Consider the following 14476-nt stretch of genomic DNA (forward strand, 5'->3'; position numbering starts at 1 on the left):
ATAAAGTATGTTGATGAAAGACATTAACGTTATTTTGCATATAAAATTATGAAAATGTCTCTTTATGGCAGTAATTCTCACCTAAAGTTCATCCATTCCATCCCAAAAGGTCAATTTTAGGCTTGCATAGCAGACTGTTTGTCTACTGAACAGACAACTTTAGTCTACTGAAAAAGTTGAGATACAGGACATTTGGAACCCCAAGATCTGAATCAAGATCTGGTTCTGTCCCTTATACTGTGATCCCGAGTACATTGAACCTTTGTTCCTCACTCATAAAATGCTCCAGCATAGCTAAAATGTCCACCTTGAAATACGATGGAGCAATTAGAGACAACAGATTAGAACACAGAGCAGTGTGAGTGGATGCTAAAACATAGTGCTGAGTGAAAATTAAAAAGGTGAACAGCAGAATGAGAAATATAACAATGCCACTTATATAAAAATCAAAACAACCACACAATGTATAGCACCCATGCAAACTACAGAAATTCAATGTATTGCAAGGCTTGTCTGTGAGAGGAAGCGAATGCAAGCAAGTTGGGAAGTTTAAGAAGCATCAGAAATAATGACAAAAGGGTTTGCAACAGATCTGTAGTAAGTAAACAAATAGATTGGATAATTAATAACATGGGAAGAGTGATGCTTCCTCACCTGATGAGGATCTGATGAGATTTTGCACAGGAAAGCAAAAGTTAATTTACCATTTCCATCATGATCTCCATATAGGACAGATGAACTGAGCAGAGATAGAGATTCCCCATTGATCTTCAGCAGGAAGCCATCAGTAGGGCAGGGCCCAGTGAGATGGTGAGATGACATCAGGGCTCTTGATGAAGGAGGAGCAGGCTCTCTGTTACTTCTGGAGACACCACTTGATGGCACAACCAGAAGTGGCAGCAGCCTCTTCCCATGGATCCACAGCAAATGGCCCCTTCAGGCCCCCGGAAGAAGAGAGCCAGGCAGGTGGGCGCCTCAGTGGCCTCCCCACCTCATGACATCAAGTTTCAGGATTTGGTCCTCTTCATTTTGGAGAAGAAAATGGGGACCACCCGCAGAACCTTCCTCATGGAGCTGGCCCGAAGGAAAGGATTCAGGGTTGAAAATGAGCTCAGGTAAGACATCACGGATTCCCATTTGTGAATAAGCAGGGCTTTTGCAAACAGCTTCTTTGGAACCCAAGGAACCTGTGTTTTCCTCCATATACGCAAGAGGTGATATTCCCACTGGGAGAACTGGAATGAAGTCAAAGAACCAATGTGAGGCAGTCAGCTAAGGAAAATAAGATGAGTGGGGATGTGATACAATTTCATTGAAACCAGTTGGCACTAAAAAACAAGGTAATTTTTTTGCCCTTTCGAGATTATAAGATGAGAGGTATCTTAGGATGATAAATAGAAACTGAGTTGGAAAGTTCAAGTTTGCTATAGACCAAGGTGAACAAAAGCACCACTGAGTTCAATCAGAGACTGTCAGCTGCTTTGCGGCAGAAAGAAAGGTTTGGTTGTGCTGGCTGTGCTGAGGTGAGCAGTGTCTGTGACGGGCGAGGCTGAGTGAGTGACTGTAGCTGGCTCACCATAGGCACCCAGACGTGGCTTTGATCATGCTTTTCTGAACAGCAGTCTGAGTGTGGTTTGTAGAGAGACGGATGCTGGTTAAAGATTCAACGGCGGCTCTGCTGAGGGGGATGGACACCACACTGAGAGCGATGAGCTCAGAGCCCAGAGAAGGCAGTGGGAGCAACCATGTGTTGTGACTGGTTCAGTCACAAACCCTCTCACATCCCAGCATTAGTCTTGCTCTTTTTCTAACTATGTAAGTTCTTCACTGGTCTCAACTAGATAGAAGAGAAGACAAAACAAAATGCAGACACAAATGGTATTAAACCTTGGCATAAATCATTCCAGACGGAACTACCAGAGGGCTTCGGATGAGTAAAGAAGGATGATTAATGCAATTGGCTGACTTTGACTTTGATGATCCAAGGAATAGGTTGACCACATTTTTTTTTTTTTAGGAAAAACTACAAGAATTCTATGTGAAAATAAATTTTTATTTTAAAAAAAATCTTTGGTATTTAAAAATTAAACTGACAAGCATTTCCTGAAGAAATGTCAGCTTCAAATTGCTAGAGAAACATTTGTCAAAAGTCAATAATCAGATATGATAATTTTCACAACACCCATAATTCATATGAAGAGTCAATCTCACAGAAACATTTTATTTTATTATTTTTACTAAAATGCCCCATTCAGAAATTCATGAGTCTCCCATGGTCTCTCTCATCTGACATCTTTACATGGTGTCCTTCCCCCAGCCCCTGCCTCTTTTTTTCTTTTTAACCCCCTGTCTTCTTTGGGATGTTAGGTTAACATCTCTTCCATGAAATCATAGATTTCACCTAATTGTTGAGTCTGCCCAATTTTACAGACTTACACGAAATGTTGGAGTTAGAGGGGGAAAAGATGACATGGGTGAAGTGGCTAAAAACTGAAATTGAAAAAAAGAAAGGAAATTGAAAAAGCAGAAATTAAAAGCCTTAGCAAATACACAGCTGCTTTGTGCGGTTAAGAAATTTGGGCCAGGCAGGAAGGTGAGAGCCGGAGGATCAAGTTGCCACTTACATAGAAAGCTCTCTGTTGAAACATCCACACTCCTAGAGAGGGCTGATGAGTTTAGTTACAGGCACAAATATGCACATGGTGGCTGAGACAGATACTTGCAGAGACGACGGGAGGCAAGTTTCTTCTTTTGGCAAGAGAGCTAAGAGGCAGCTTTGTGCCCCAGATGCCTGCTGCCAGGGACCGAGCCCAGCTGTTCAGGCGACAGAGGAAACTGGTGCACGGGGAGCCAACTGCTGATGTGATGTGACGGTGGCAAAGTTCCCAGGCTGGCTGCTCAGAAGACACATTAAATACAAATGTGTTTTATGGCACAGAAATAAACCACAGGAAGTAGAAGTCCTAGCTCTCAAACAGAATTTCCGTACATAGTCATATAGACTTTCATTGGAGAGGACATTGGAAACTATTATAGGGGAAAATCTCTAGATCATGAATCTAGAGACTTCCAATTCTGCCTCTGACCCTTCCAGCCATGTGATGTGGGGCAAGACCCCCTCTCTCCTCTCTGATGTTACTGCCCTGATAAATGGTCTTGTCTATATGGTGTGACACCAAATGTGATGGATGTCAATGCACTTGGGTAAATTAAAACAGTTATACAAATGTAAAGTGTGGTTGTTTCCTTGTTGCTTAGCTGGATCCACTGACCTTTACAGTAAAGCCCGAAGGAGCGGGCTCTCTCTCCACAATGAACCAGGTCAAATGATATAAACAAACAGGACAAAGACAAGAAGAAAACCCATAAAATTGTTGTAAGTGGTTATTTTCTTGGGAGGTGAGTGATAGGGAGAGATCATGGCTGCTTCTATGCTCTGTGTTTTCCAATTAAAAAAAACTAAGCATATATTTTAAAATAAAAATTAAAGAAGTTGTTTTTTTGAAAGAAAGGATACTTCTCAATAGGGATGGCTACACCTCTCCTTTTGATATACAAGATTCAGAGAAAGAGGAGCTAAGAAAAAATATGCTTTGATAGACAGGAATAGACAGAATTTCCATAGTTTCTAGCACATTCTTTGGCTCCTGGGAGCATTAAATTTGAGGAAAACTCTGATTCCTACTTTACCTGGACCTGAACAAACAGCTTAGAAATGGTATACCTGACTGTGTTGAATTTTCTGGAGCTATTTCATTTTCCAGCCTATGTGCACTGTATCTTTATATTTGGATTGGACTTCATTAATATTTATGTTATATTGCATAAGACATGCCATTCCATGTGGCATAGGAAGCGGCTTCTTAAAATATAAATCAGGGGATATGTCAAGTTCTTTGAGGCATTTTAGCACATTTGTTCAAAAGTTCACTGAATTTTATTCCATGGCCAACATCCTAAATGTTAGAGCAACTTCATAATCTTTGAGTTCTCTGGGACAAGCTAGAGAAGGATCAGAATGTAGTGTTTGTCACATTCTTATTTTATCCTTGATTCTAATACTTTGGGCTGTTTTAAAACTTTATCTGCATCAGCCCTCCTCATGAACATACTAGCTAAGCCTGCTATCCATGCTTTGACCTACATTGCTGATGTGGAAGAAGAAAGGGCTGTGGCTAGAAAGGGTGGCTGTTCTGGGCTACATCACCCAGCAGTTTTTAACACTTGCTGAGTTCCACTGTTCAAGCTGTAAAAACCCATCAGAGGATACTATGCCCTGCTTGGACCTCCATAATTTGTCTACAGGGGTACATTTGGAAGGCATTGCTTTTTTTTTCATAGTTTGTTTAATATTGAAGTACCATCAGTTATAATATGTCAATTTCTAGTGTACAGCACAAAGTCCCAGTCATGCATACACATACATATATTTGTTTTCTTTAAAGGTTATTACAAGACATTGAACATAGTTCCCTGTGCTATATACGGCAGAAACTTTTTAAAAAATCTATTTTTATATATAGTGGCTAACATTTATAAATCTCAAACTCCCAAATTTATCCCTTCCCACCCCCTTTCCTGCCTACTGGAAGGCATTGCTTTTAATGAAAGCAAGATATAACATTATGGCATTACAAATAAAGGGTCCTGTTAATATCCGCTCTGCACAATATTTGCCAGGTTCTGGACACACAAAATAGTAGAAGACTTGAGCCCTGCAAGCAAAGAGTTTACAATCAGACAGGGGAGTCAGGAACTGTACCTTTGTTTTTACCTAGCGTGGAAAGATAGCATAATGTATTTTCCAAGTATGTAATAGTCTTCCTTTTTTAAAAATTAGCATTTCCCTACTCGACCCTTTACTTCCAGCCTTCTTGGGTCATTTTGGTTTAGTTATATCTAACCTGCCTGTCTGTTTCCATCCATTCCGTGGTCCCTTGCACCACTACCTCCTGTCACAGAGATTCCAGAAGTGTTTCTCCTCTGAATAAGCAGCAGTTAGCAAATCCAGGTGGCCAGGTCACATGGACCAACCCCCTTAATGCCCCTCCGTGCCTTTCCCTTAGCACACTCCAGCCTTTAAGAGGTCTCCTGCCTTCTATTTCCTGGAAGTTGAGTTCCATTCATGCTGGATCTTCTCCCACATTGCAAAATTTATTACTGAAGAAGGTATCTTTTTACTGCTTTAACTAGCAAACTAGCATCCAACTTTGCTTGTCTTTGACAATACCCTACACTTCAAATTTGCCATGTTTGAAATAAAAATATTAAAAGTCATTGTTTGCAAAATAAACTGAACACCGGAGGAAAGAAATAACTTACCTACTCTAGAAAATACGACGTTGAACGGGCCCATCTCTAGGCCCTGCCCAGGTCCAATGTCCAAACATCTCTACTGACTTCTCCTAATGTTTTTTCTCACCCTTTCTTTCCCTCCTCATCCTTGAATGCCTTCCCCCTACATCTCTCTGCATCTAAGAACTAAGACCCCTAGCAGCCTTCCCAGACAAGGGAATTTCCTCCCTGGACACGGGTGTGATCCTTGGCCTACGGTTGGCCCCCGGATCTCCCACTTGGCTTTGCTCCTCACCCCATCCAGTTGCCCCTCCCCGACTCCACGAGGGCAAGGTCATCATCAGGGCCATAAGTGTAGACCTCATTTCAGACCTGTGACAATTGTCTTATGCAGAGTAGGCTTCAGGAAATATTTGCCTGAAGAATGATTTATCTGGCGAATATGAAACCAACTAAAGGAACTATGATTACCAAGAGTAATTTTTGTCATTGAATTTTTTTTTCCTACAAAGCACCGGTATTGTAATCAGCAAGATAATGAAGACGATTTTTTTTGACAAGTTCAAGAGCATGTAATGTAAACTTTAGTCCTGCTCTGGTCCAAATATTTCAAAATGTGTGGACTTTTATGAAAATGTTCATAGTCTCATTTAATGTGGGCCATAAAAATCAAGGCAAGACCCTCTCAGTCTTAAGCATATCAAGGGCTGGAAATAGAAACATGTTTAACTGGTGCTGGTTAGAGTGTGGGATAAAACCAAATAAAACTACGTCCATTATTCGGTGTCAGGGATTCTGAAACAGATCATTTCCTAGGGAAATTGGCGGGAGGGTTTTTAAACTGTAAACATCTCAGTTTACCTGAAAATAACTATTTAACATCATTGTGTACAAAATAAGTCCTACATCAGATGGGAAGAATTAAGAATGACCTCTCCGGGGGAAGAAAACAGTTTTAAAGATAAAGAAAAAAGCAGGTGGTCATCTAAGAGGACTCGGGGAGGCAGACAGGGGTGTTGTCTGGCTCCAGGCAAAAATCCTGGCAGAAAACGAGGCTGCCTTTTTCTTCATAGAGTTTTTTTCTTTTCTTTTCTTTTCTTTTCTTTTCTTTCTTTTCTTTTCTTCTTTCTTTCTTTTCTTCTTTAATTGAAGTATAGTCAGTTTACAATGTTGTGTCTAAATGTATCAAGAGGCAGGACCAACTAGGAAAAGAAAGACAGGATGAGCAGGGATACTGGTATCTGAGGAAAAAATAATTCAGGACTGAGATTTGTGAGTTCATTTCTCAATTTAGAGCCTTCTGGACATCTGAGGGGCACATTTGTGATTCTTATAATACGTCTTACTATATGTATTATTATATACCTACTGTGTTTCTTTTAATTGTCCCTAAACAGAATTGTAATTTAGCCCTGTCTTAATGAATACAATCCATAAAAACCATGGGTCTGATGTACATATTTTTAAAATATAGATATAAATAAACACATAAACTTTTTAAATGTTCAGTTGCGTACTCCCTAAGATTATCTCATGCGCCTGCAGAGAATTCAGTACCACATGGGGGAACATTGTTGTCACTGAGCCCAAAGCCCTGCATGGGGATCAAATCCAAGCTGGGGCAGGTGAAGAGTGACCTTCCTCTACAGCACTGTTTCACAGAGCGGAGTTCTTCTGCTGTGAGTTGGTTTTGAAATACGGCAGCCCCCATGGAGAGACAGCCTCCCTTCCCTTGCATTGGAAGGGCTGGTGACCAGCCGACAGAGTGCAGCAGAAGTGACACTGTGGCTTTAAGGGCTGGGTCATAATATGCCCAGAGGCTTCTGCTGTTCCTTGGACCCCAGAGCCTCAGTCAAGAAGTCTGAATACCCCCTGAGAGAGGCCACTTAAAGATGCTCAGGCTGATAGATGAGCCCAGCCTCCCAGCCACCCCGCCACCCCCGCCAAGGCGCCGGACACGTGGGCAGCATGGAGCATCGGTGCTTCCATCGGCCCCACGTGGGACAGAAAGGTCGCCCAGCCAAGCTGCCTGAATCCCTGACCCACAGAACTGTGAGACATAACAAAATTGTTGCCCTTTTAGAGCCATTACATTTGGGGATAGTTGGTTATGCACCAGGAGTTAACTAGAACTGACTGACCATGTCAGAATCACCAAGTGAGCTTGCCAAAATGCATATTCCTGGGCCCTCGGTGAGATTTACTGAATCAGAATCTCTGGTAATAGGGCCCAGGCATCTGAATTTTAGTCCAACATCCTGGGTGTCTCTGGTAGACACTGGGATTTCAGAATATTCCTTTAGCATTATAGATTAATCAGTTCATTTATTCATTCTATGACAAAAAATAGGAAAATATAGAAAAATACTTAAACATACAAAAAACCCTCACACAGAGACCTAACCACAGTCTAGTAGAACGTTAAGAGATTGCTTGAGTCATGCACACCTGGGTTTGAATCTTGGCTTCGTGTAACCTCTGCAGGCCTTGGTTTGCTTATCTGAAATTATACTAATTATATTGCCCACCCCATTGAACTCTTGTGAGGATTGAGTAAGAACATATACGTGTGTATGTGCGCGCATGCGCTCATGTAGTTATTGTTATTCTTGCTAATCGGCTAATTGTCCGGAGTATTTCTCTCTAATCTTTTTCGTTCGTATTTATCAGTATTTAACTGTTTGTTGATCGTTTTATAGGGACCTCTCCTCCACCTCCCCAGGCATTCTGGATGTCTCTGCTAGAGGCAGGGCTGGGTCTAGGTGAAGGTCTGATGCGTTGGTGGTGGAGGAGCAGGGCTGGTGAGTGTGGATGATGAAGGACCTGAATTTGGAAGAGGGCCCTGGGGCTCCCACTCAGCACACCCATCTCCCTCTGAGGTTTAGGCAAAACCCCAGAGCGCGGGGAGCCCAACAGCCTCTCCGTGACTCCTCCATCTTGGTGGGTAGCTATAGCAACTGTTCTTTCAGAATTTCTGAGAGAGTCGTTATTGTAGCCCATGTGATATTAGACATAAAATATCAAAGCATGAATTCTATGTGGCAGCAGCAGGGAGAGTGTCTCACAGCGTCATGTAGGAAGTGTCATTCCATCTCTATTTCTGCCCTTTGGAGAGAATCTTCATGATGATGATGATGGTGGTACTCATCCAGAAGTTATTCCTTCTGAGAAAAGGAACGGCTCTCGCCACAGCCATGTAACAAGCACAGAGTCACAGAGGGGTAGTTCAGTGCGGTCCAGCACACATAGATTAAAACAGACCTAAGGTCAAATCCCTGCCCAACAATGATTAGCCGGGTGAATTTTTAATGTCTCCCAAGCTCTCTTTTCTTACTTTCAGATGGGGATAATCAGACCTCTCTCATAGTGTTATTGACAAGCAAATGAGGTAGGGTATGAAACGTGCCGACCACGGTGTCTGGCACGTGGTAATATTCTAATACTATCAGTATTTTCAATACTGGAGGACTCAGGGCAGAGAGGAAACACTGTACCAGCAAATAGCTGCCACAACGCGGCAGTAAGACATTGGCAGCAGAGGACATTAGGGGCGGTGACCCTTCTTGTAACACCGTTTGCTAAGGGCTCAGAACTGAAAGCGAGCAAACGCTTTATTGCAGTCGTCTGGAACTGAACCTGCAGTATCTCCGTGATCTACCTGTACGGTCATGACGCCAAATTAAAGTTTCTAACACTGACGTTCAGTCTCTGTTCTTACCTTGTGGGAACCAGTGACAAACAGTACTGAACTCTGAGTAGCACGGTGTGAATGGCAGAAGAGGTTTTGTTTGATGTGGTCTCTGTATCTGCTTTATTATTGTTGTTGTTTTGTGTTGTTTGCTAGTTGCTTAATGAGCAGGGATTGGAAGTTTAAATCAGAGCTTTCCTTCATATGAGATATAGCCTATATTGACGAACCTGCTTATATGAATTTTGTAAAAGATGCACGTGGTCTTCATCCGAAAGGGTGAGTCACACATCCCCACGCTGTCTTGGGGAAGAGGCATTGGGGTTGGCGGTGCAGGAGTGAATGGCGAGGGGCCTGAATTTGGAAGTTGAGCCTGAGGTTTAAACAAAACTCTATTTATAACAACAACAACAATAATATTTATAATATAATATAAACAAAACTCTATTTATTATAATAATAATAATACCCAACCCCCTTCATCACAAGGAACCTAATAATAATAATAATAATTGATAATAATTATAATAATAATAAATATAATAAATTATAATAAATAGTAAAGTTTCCCTTCAAAGGGCAGAGATACAGAAAGAACAACATTTACTATGTAACCCTATTAATTCTTTTGTTGTTTTCTTCGAGTCTTGACATAAACAATTTTCAAGAAGTTTACCATAAATAATCTATGGAATTACATGGACCTAGAATAGGGAAGCAGCTAGCCATCTTCCCTCAACTTTTAGGAAAAGGTGGTCTCACCCTGACTCATTTCTCCTCGGGCCTGCTGCGCATCCTGCCATCCAGATGGTCTCGGCTCTGATCTCCAGCCCCCACCTCTCCCAGCACCAGCCTCAGATCCTAACTGTCCACTAGATCTTTTCATTTGGTTCCCCAGACGTCCTTTCAATGCAGCATGCCTGAAATAAACTTTAGTTCCACTCCCCTATTCCTTCCCCCAAGGAGACACAACTTCCTAAATCTTTGTTTCTACCAAAAGTGATACTACTTGACTGTGATAGAGATGCTGAAGTAATATTTGGCTCTGTTCTCCACTTCACCTTTTCTAGGTGAGCTGATGCCAGCTGTCCATCATCATGGCTCCTTTGCCGTCCTTTCTAGTGCCGTAGGAACTGGATTGGGGTTTAAATCATCTCATATCTGGTCCAGTGCTTCATCCTCCTAAGTAGCTCCCCAGCCCTCCCCAACCCATGACTCTCCCTCCAAATCATTGTGGGTACTAGATCAGCCTTTTTAAATAGCACAGCCATGCTAGCAATATCCTGCTCACAAAAGGCTTCAGTGGCTCCATAATCCCAGAAAATAAGATCCAACTTCTTCAACCAGGCTTCTAAGACCTTCTATAATGTGGCTGACCCCACCGACTCAGCCACACCTACAGCTACGTCCCAGCATGAATTCTTCACTCCAGTCTAGGCCATTCTCCTCCTTTTCCTCCATCCTCTGAACCTTTTCTTTCAGGAGGACCCAAAGTTCTGCCTTCCAGGTACCTTATCCCTCCCATCCATCAAGAAAGACTGGGCACAAATCCCGCTCTTCCACAAAGCCACCTGCCTCACCCAGCCCACACCAAGTTCTTTTCCCTCTCTGTACACCACTTGCAGGTCTTGTCCATGTCTCATGTCTTGTCATAATATATTGTTAGCATTCTGTTTCACATAAGATACTGATGCCCTTTAACTTCCCTTTTCTTCTTTGGTACCCAACCCCCTCCATCACCACCACAAGGAGCCTAGGTCTGTGAATATAACAGTGAACCAAAAAGTACCCAATGAATTCAAGAGCCAATCAAGAAAAGGAGAAGGAGAAAGAAGTTAAGTAAGAGAAGTGGGGAAGAAGAAGAGAAAATAATTCTATTCTTTTTTTTCTTTTGGATGCCTACATATTCTGTTTACTCTATTTCCCAGATTTGTAGACGATTTGAACTGAGACAGCTTTTAAAATCATCGGTTCCAATGATATAATGCTGGCTGTGAAAACTTGTTAAAAATGAGAAATAACATTCTTGACTCAGAAAAGACAGTCAAAAAGGATAAATATCATTCACCAGCTGTGTGACCTTCAGTATGTCCTTAACCTCTCTGTTCTTCAGTTTCCTCATTTCCTAAGTGTGAATAAGATAACATTTAGTTGAGGAGCTGTGCTAGTATTAAATGAGATGATGTATAAAGTACTTGGAGAGTGCTGAAACATGGAAAGTGCTCAGTACTTATTAGGAAAAAGATACAGGGTCTTAACATCACAGAGTTGAGCTTTGAAAAACATGCAAAGCTCTATTTCCCAAAGGCTGGTCACCACCTATTAATGAGTTGTGAGATCAATTTAGTGGGATGTTATAAGCATATTGACATCTGTATCTGTCTCTATTTTGGGTCATGTTATAAAAGGTGTTTCTAACCGTGGGTCACAAGTTTGAAAGATACTGGGTTCAACTCCTCTACAAGTAAAAATGAAATGAAGTGGAAAGGCAGAGTGCAAGGTGCTAATACAAGAATGATTTCATGCACCATCTTCTCTGGACCTTGGTTTTCCATTGACACCACAATCTTGCTAATGTTTTCTTAATTTTACTTGTGTCTGATATGTAACGTAGACCACTGTTGCTACACTAATTGAAACAGAGAGAATTCCCTCGCATGGAGGACCAAGTTCTTCATGCCTAAGGCCAGGTCTACTGTGTGTCTCTTTCCATTATTTGGTGGAATGCTCTGAACACCTCAGGGAAAGAGGAGAGCATCTCATGTTTTTAAGTTGAATTATAGTGGGTTTACAATATTGTATTACTTTCTGGTGTACAGTATAGTGAGTCAGCTACACACATATATTCCTTTTCATATTCTTTTTCATTATAGTTTACCGCAAGCTATTGAATATAGTCCCCTGTGCTGTACAGCAGGACCTTGTTGTTTCTATCTTACATATCATAGTTGGTATCTGCAAGCTTCTCATTTATGCAAGGCCCTTCAGCTGGTAACTTTGTCTTGCATTCTGCAGTGATTCCGTCACCCACATTGTGGCAGAAAACAACTCTGGTTCAGAGATTCTGGAGTGGCTTCAGGTACAGAACATAAAAGCCAGCTCACAGCTAGAACTCCTCGACGTCTCCTGGCTGATAGAAAGTATGGAAGCGGGAAAACCGGTGGAGATGACAGGGAAACACCAGCTTGTTGTAAGTGTCACATTGCGATTTTCACTGCCCTTTGCTTGATGACTGAGAACATGGGCTACAGAATCAAGGCACCTAGGTTACACCCCGGGTTCTCTGCTTACTCCCTGTGTCACCTTGGGCAACCCTTAGCTTTTCTGAACTTCAGTTTCTTCCCCTATATTATGAGAGCAATAGTGCCTGCCTATCTCTTAAGATGGATATAAGGATTAGAATAAAATACATGTGATGTGCTTAAGGCAGAGCCTGATCTATATATGCACTTAATAAATGGTAGCTATTTTATGAACAAATCTATACACAAACATTTCAAAATACTGAAGTCTTGGTGTTCTAACAGCCAGAAAAGTAGAAGGTTCCTATTTTTTCTTACTGTGATCATTCACAAACGAAAAAATAAAGTTTAGCTCTTAATTCCAAATCCTTCACCAATGAACCATAACTGTGTAACTTCACTGAAAAGGAAAATGATGGTTTAATTGGTGGTTCTTTTTCATGTCATTTTTTTCTGATGGCAAAATAATACATGTTAATCCATTGCAAATTCAACTATTAGAGATGTATATAACATAACATTTGAGTCTTCTATAATTTTATTCTCTTTCCAAAGACAATTGCCATCAAGCTGCCTCTAATTTTTTCTTCATACACATCTATTATTATTACTATTAATTGTTACTAAAAATGGATGCTTCTGTGTTTCTTTAGGTGAAAACAGACTGTTCAGGTAGCCACAACCCAAGCTTCCAGAAGACTCCACCACTTGCTGTAAAAAAAATCTCTCAGTATGCGTGTCAGAGAAGAACTACTTTAAACAACTGTAACCACATGTTCACGGTAATGAGTCTTTACAACAACACCTAGAGCAAACGAAGGGCCCGTAGCTTCTTCCCATGGATCTCCAAATCAAATTATGAATTTTCCTGAAAATCTTGGAAAGTTTTTCCCATTCTTATCTGTTCCTCTAACCAGATCTCTGGTTCCTCCTTCTGTCATGGAAATAGACAAATATATTTGGAGCATATTCTTTAGAGACAGTAGGTTACTATTTATTGGGAGTTGTCACACAACATTTGTCAAAGGCAAATGTTCTCAAAAACCAAATATGGACTGTAATTAGTCCACCACGAAGTAAGAGCAGATCACGCAGAAAGAGCAACTGTGCATAAACAGCCCTGGTGCATAAACACCAGAAGATGGAGAGGCAGCAGACTGGATTCAGCCTTACTGATATTAACCGGCTTGGGCAAGTCAATTCCTCTCACCCAGCCTCAGTTTCCTCGTCTGCCCAGTAAGAAATTAGCTAGATCATCTCTAAAGCCCCATTCAGCACTGAAGGTTAATAATTATATTTCAAATGACCCTAACAAGCCCACAGCTGCTTGTCCTGCAGAAGAGAGTCGGGCGGGTAAAACATGCAGTAGTATGTCAAATACACGACTTCTCCTTTCTAGATTTCTAGCCCCACGTGTGCAAGGAAGACCAGGAAATTGCAGCCACTGGGCATGACGTGCATGAGGCCACACGGCTGCAGCAACTTCCTCCTCTGCCAGAAATGCAAGCATGCCCTACCTTAAATAACCCCCTCCCTTCAGGACCCCAGGCTGTGGGCTTGTGCCACCTATGACTGTACCCATCCGTTCAACAAGCTCATGTTAAGTGCTGACTGTGTTTCACATACAAGTTAAGAGATGGGTTCTCCCAATGATCAAGGCAGAATCCTCGCCTCAGGCTGGTGGGAAAGTCAGCAAAGAGGGAAGGATGGTGCTGAGTAATGACTAGGAGGATGCAGTGAGCATGAAATCATTTTTAAATTAAATCACTCCTGAATATCTAATGGCAGCAAACTGAGAGTTTCCTTACAAAGCACTCTGTGGCCTGTCTTTTCAATTCAACTCCACTGGTCCAGCAAGAGAGGGGCACAAAGGTACAGGAGACCCAGTCCTGATCTTCGAGGAAACAGGACACGTTCCAATACTTAATGGAGAGCAGGAGGCATTTGTGAGTGACTGCTGGCTCAGGGGCTGGGAAATAGATCATGTTTTGCTCATCTGGTTTTATTCTTCAGGATGCCTTTGAAGTACTGGCTGAAAATTATGAGTTTAGAGAAAATGAAATCTTCTCTGTGACATTTTTGAGAGCAGCTTCTGTCCTTAAATCCCTGCCATTCACAATCATCAGTATGAAGGACACAGAAGGAATTCCCTGCCTGGAAAACAAAGTGAAGTGTATCATAGAGGTAAGGGTGAAGTATGATTTGTGCCACCTCCTGCTAGGTAGGGAGAGGGGAGGCAGAGAAAGAGAGA

The 14476-nt window shown here is 41.7% G+C and overlaps 1 protein-coding gene across 1 annotated transcript in view; it reads left to right on the forward strand.

Moving 5' to 3' along the window:
* The first annotated feature begins 859 nt into the window (after positions 1-859).
* The window catches only part of DNTT (DNA nucleotidylexotransferase), a 30342-nt gene continuing 16725 nt past the window's right edge, over positions 860-14476 (forward strand). The window contains exons 1-4 of the mRNA XM_010974374.3: positions 860-1115; positions 11999-12173; positions 12879-13007; positions 14239-14409. Coding sequence (XP_010972676.3) covers positions 913-1115; positions 11999-12173; positions 12879-13007; positions 14239-14409 — 678 coding nt within the window. The 5' untranslated portion in view covers positions 860-912. The remainder of the gene's footprint in view (positions 1116-11998; positions 12174-12878; positions 13008-14238; positions 14410-14476) is intronic.

The sequence above is a fragment of the Camelus dromedarius genome, chromosome 8 (assembly GCF_036321535.1).
Source record: "Camelus dromedarius isolate mCamDro1 chromosome 8, mCamDro1.pat, whole genome shotgun sequence".
NCBI lineage: Eukaryota > Metazoa > Chordata > Mammalia > Artiodactyla > Camelidae > Camelus > Camelus dromedarius.